The 2,268-nt window shown below is 50.0% G+C and overlaps 1 protein-coding gene across 1 annotated transcript, besides 2 other annotated features; it reads left to right on the top strand.

The window, feature by feature from the left end:
• Positions 1 to 780, top strand: TraAM80_09443 (trans-sialidase; the record flags this gene model as incomplete). The annotated part of the gene is made up of 1 exon (XM_029386124.1): positions 1 to 780. A coding segment is annotated over one exon (780 nt), but the record flags the coding sequence as incomplete, so codon positions are not given.
• A 224-nt stretch (positions 781 to 1,004) lies between these two features.
• Positions 1,005 to 1,029: a microsatellite.
• Positions 1,030 to 1,400: 371 nt separating this feature from the next.
• Positions 1,401 to 1,426: a microsatellite.
• Between the last annotated feature and the right edge of the window lie 842 nt (positions 1,427 to 2,268).

Raw genomic sequence — 2,268 nt, 5'->3', positions numbered from 1 at the left:
AAGTGGGGAGTGATTGTCAACGGAAACTCTCGGGGGTTGTCAGATGAAGATGGTACGTGGCAGCCTGGCACAACGTATCAAGTGGTACTGAAAAAGCTTAGCGAATCGTTGTATGTGTACGTTGACAATAATGAGCTTATTCAGGAGGATGTTGCACCCTTTGAGTACACCCCACGCGGTGTCTTGGACTTCTACGTTGGCGGCGACAGTGCGAAGGGGACAGGCGAGGTTGACGTGACGGTGGGCAATGTCCTGCTGTACAACGAGGCACTGGGTGATAATAGGCTCACGAGCCTCAGTGTCAGCAAAGTCACACTTCCAACACCGGCTGCTGAGGGGCCACTCACAACGCTGGGGAATGATGGGGAGATTGCCTCCAAGATGAAACCTGGAGAAAAGAGGGTTGGTGACGGTTTGAATCCTAAAGGACCTCTACCAGAGGAGGCCCATAAAGGCAATCACAGTGCTGCTGAGGAGTCTGGGTCTTCGCCGGCTTCATCATCGCCGGCTTTGTCATCACCGGCTTCGTCATCGCCAAGGGTGCGCCTGGCTGATGGACCCGACGATGGCAGCATGGCTGACGGTGGATCCGAAAACACCAGCGCGATTCTTGCGAAGGACGCACCCAGCATTTCTCTTTCTGGTGACAGCTCCGTTGCTTTCGACAACCTTACACGTGTGAGGCCCCATTCCGTAAGGGGTGACGGCACGATGCGTGGGTGTGTGTCTCGGCTGCTTCTGCTGCTATTGGGGCTATGGGGCTTTGCGGCCCTGTGCTGAGTGGACCCCGGTGGAGGGGAGTTTGTGCTTCTACTGAGAGCATCTCCGTCTCTCCACTCACTTTTTAAACTAAATAAAGTCTCATGTAGACATACATTTTGTTTTATTTTCCGCTTTTTTAAATTTACGCAAGACGTTTTTTTTTTTCTTGGGCACACAAATTGCGCTCTCCCCTCAGCACTAGCGCGGCGCAATCCTCATGTATTTATTTTATTGTGTCCATTTTTGTTTGTTATATTGTTTGTTTGTAGCAATGACTGGAGACCAGTCACTGTTTTTTTTTGTGTGTATTGGTTCAGTATATTGTTGGTTTATTGATTTGTGGATGTGTTATTTTGTTGGTTTGCTGGTTGTTTTGTCGGTTCGTTCTTGGCGACGGCGTTGAGCCTGCGCGTTTGTCTGGCAGTATGAGATGCTTCACTGCGCCCCTACACTGCTGTCGTCGCAGGAGGTACCGGGGCTTTCTTTTTTACGTCTTGGTTTTTCGCGGTGCGGACGTGTGCCACGGTGCTGGCTGACTCGCAGGCCACTGAATTCGGTCGAAAAGACACGAAGAAAAACAACTAACCGCTTCTTGGGCGGCTGCGAACGCTCTCGGCATTGTGTGCCCGCCGATGGGAGAAGGAAAGAAGGAAGGAAGGAATGAGAGCCACAGCAACGCACTGCAGGCCCCTGTGGAAGTTAAGCGTTGTGTGGACACCGGGGCCTTCAGTGGTTGAAGCGAATATGTAATTTATTTTTATATGCGGCCAAAATGTGAATAAAAACTGTGGGGATTGCACAGGGGCCTTCCACGACATTTTTTTTTTGTTTTGTGAAAACGTTTTTAGAAGTAATTTTTTTTTTTTTGTGTAAACGAAGCATCTTTAGTAGTAAATTTTTTTTTTGATTGAACCATATTACTTGTGTGTTGCCACTGCGCGTGCTGCGGTGCCATTTTGAGTTTTAGTTATCTCCTTTTTTTTTCCTTGCGCACTGCATCTCTTCTGTGTGTGTGTATGTGCGTCCTCACAGTCTTTGCTCCTCTTTCTTCTCTCTTATTTTTGTATCTCCAGGCACACTCATACACGACATATATTTACTGCAGTGCACGTGGAGGATGCCTTCGTAGTTGGTGCTGGCAGTTGCCGTCTGTGGCTATGAAGAAGGCGAGACAACGACAAAGGAATAGTGTGCGCTGTGACTCACTCCCTTTCCTTGCGAAGGCAGCGTGCTGAGGGAAGTGGGAGTGTTGCTCTGAGTGGCGTGGTGTCTTGCGCACGGTGTGCAATGGCGCAGTGGTGTGGATGCCGCGCTTTTCGATGACTGTTAGCCCACTTCCCGTTTGTGTGTGCGTGTGCGGCGGGGTGGTTGTTCGCGTTGGGTGTTTTGTGTTGGTTACGGGGCATTGCGGTTATTTCTTGCGGCTGCGGAGGTAAGCTGGCGTTGATCGCTGCTCTTCTTCATTGTGGGGGGTTATCTGTGTTTTGTGGGGGGTTGGTTTCTCTT

This window comes from Trypanosoma rangeli, assembly GCF_003719475.1.
Source record: "Trypanosoma rangeli strain AM80 chromosome Unknown Tra_15.4_contig_00585, whole genome shotgun sequence".
Lineage (NCBI taxonomy): Eukaryota > Euglenozoa > Kinetoplastea > Trypanosomatida > Trypanosomatidae > Trypanosoma > Trypanosoma rangeli.
This window is presented reverse-complemented; position numbering and strand designations above follow the sequence as displayed.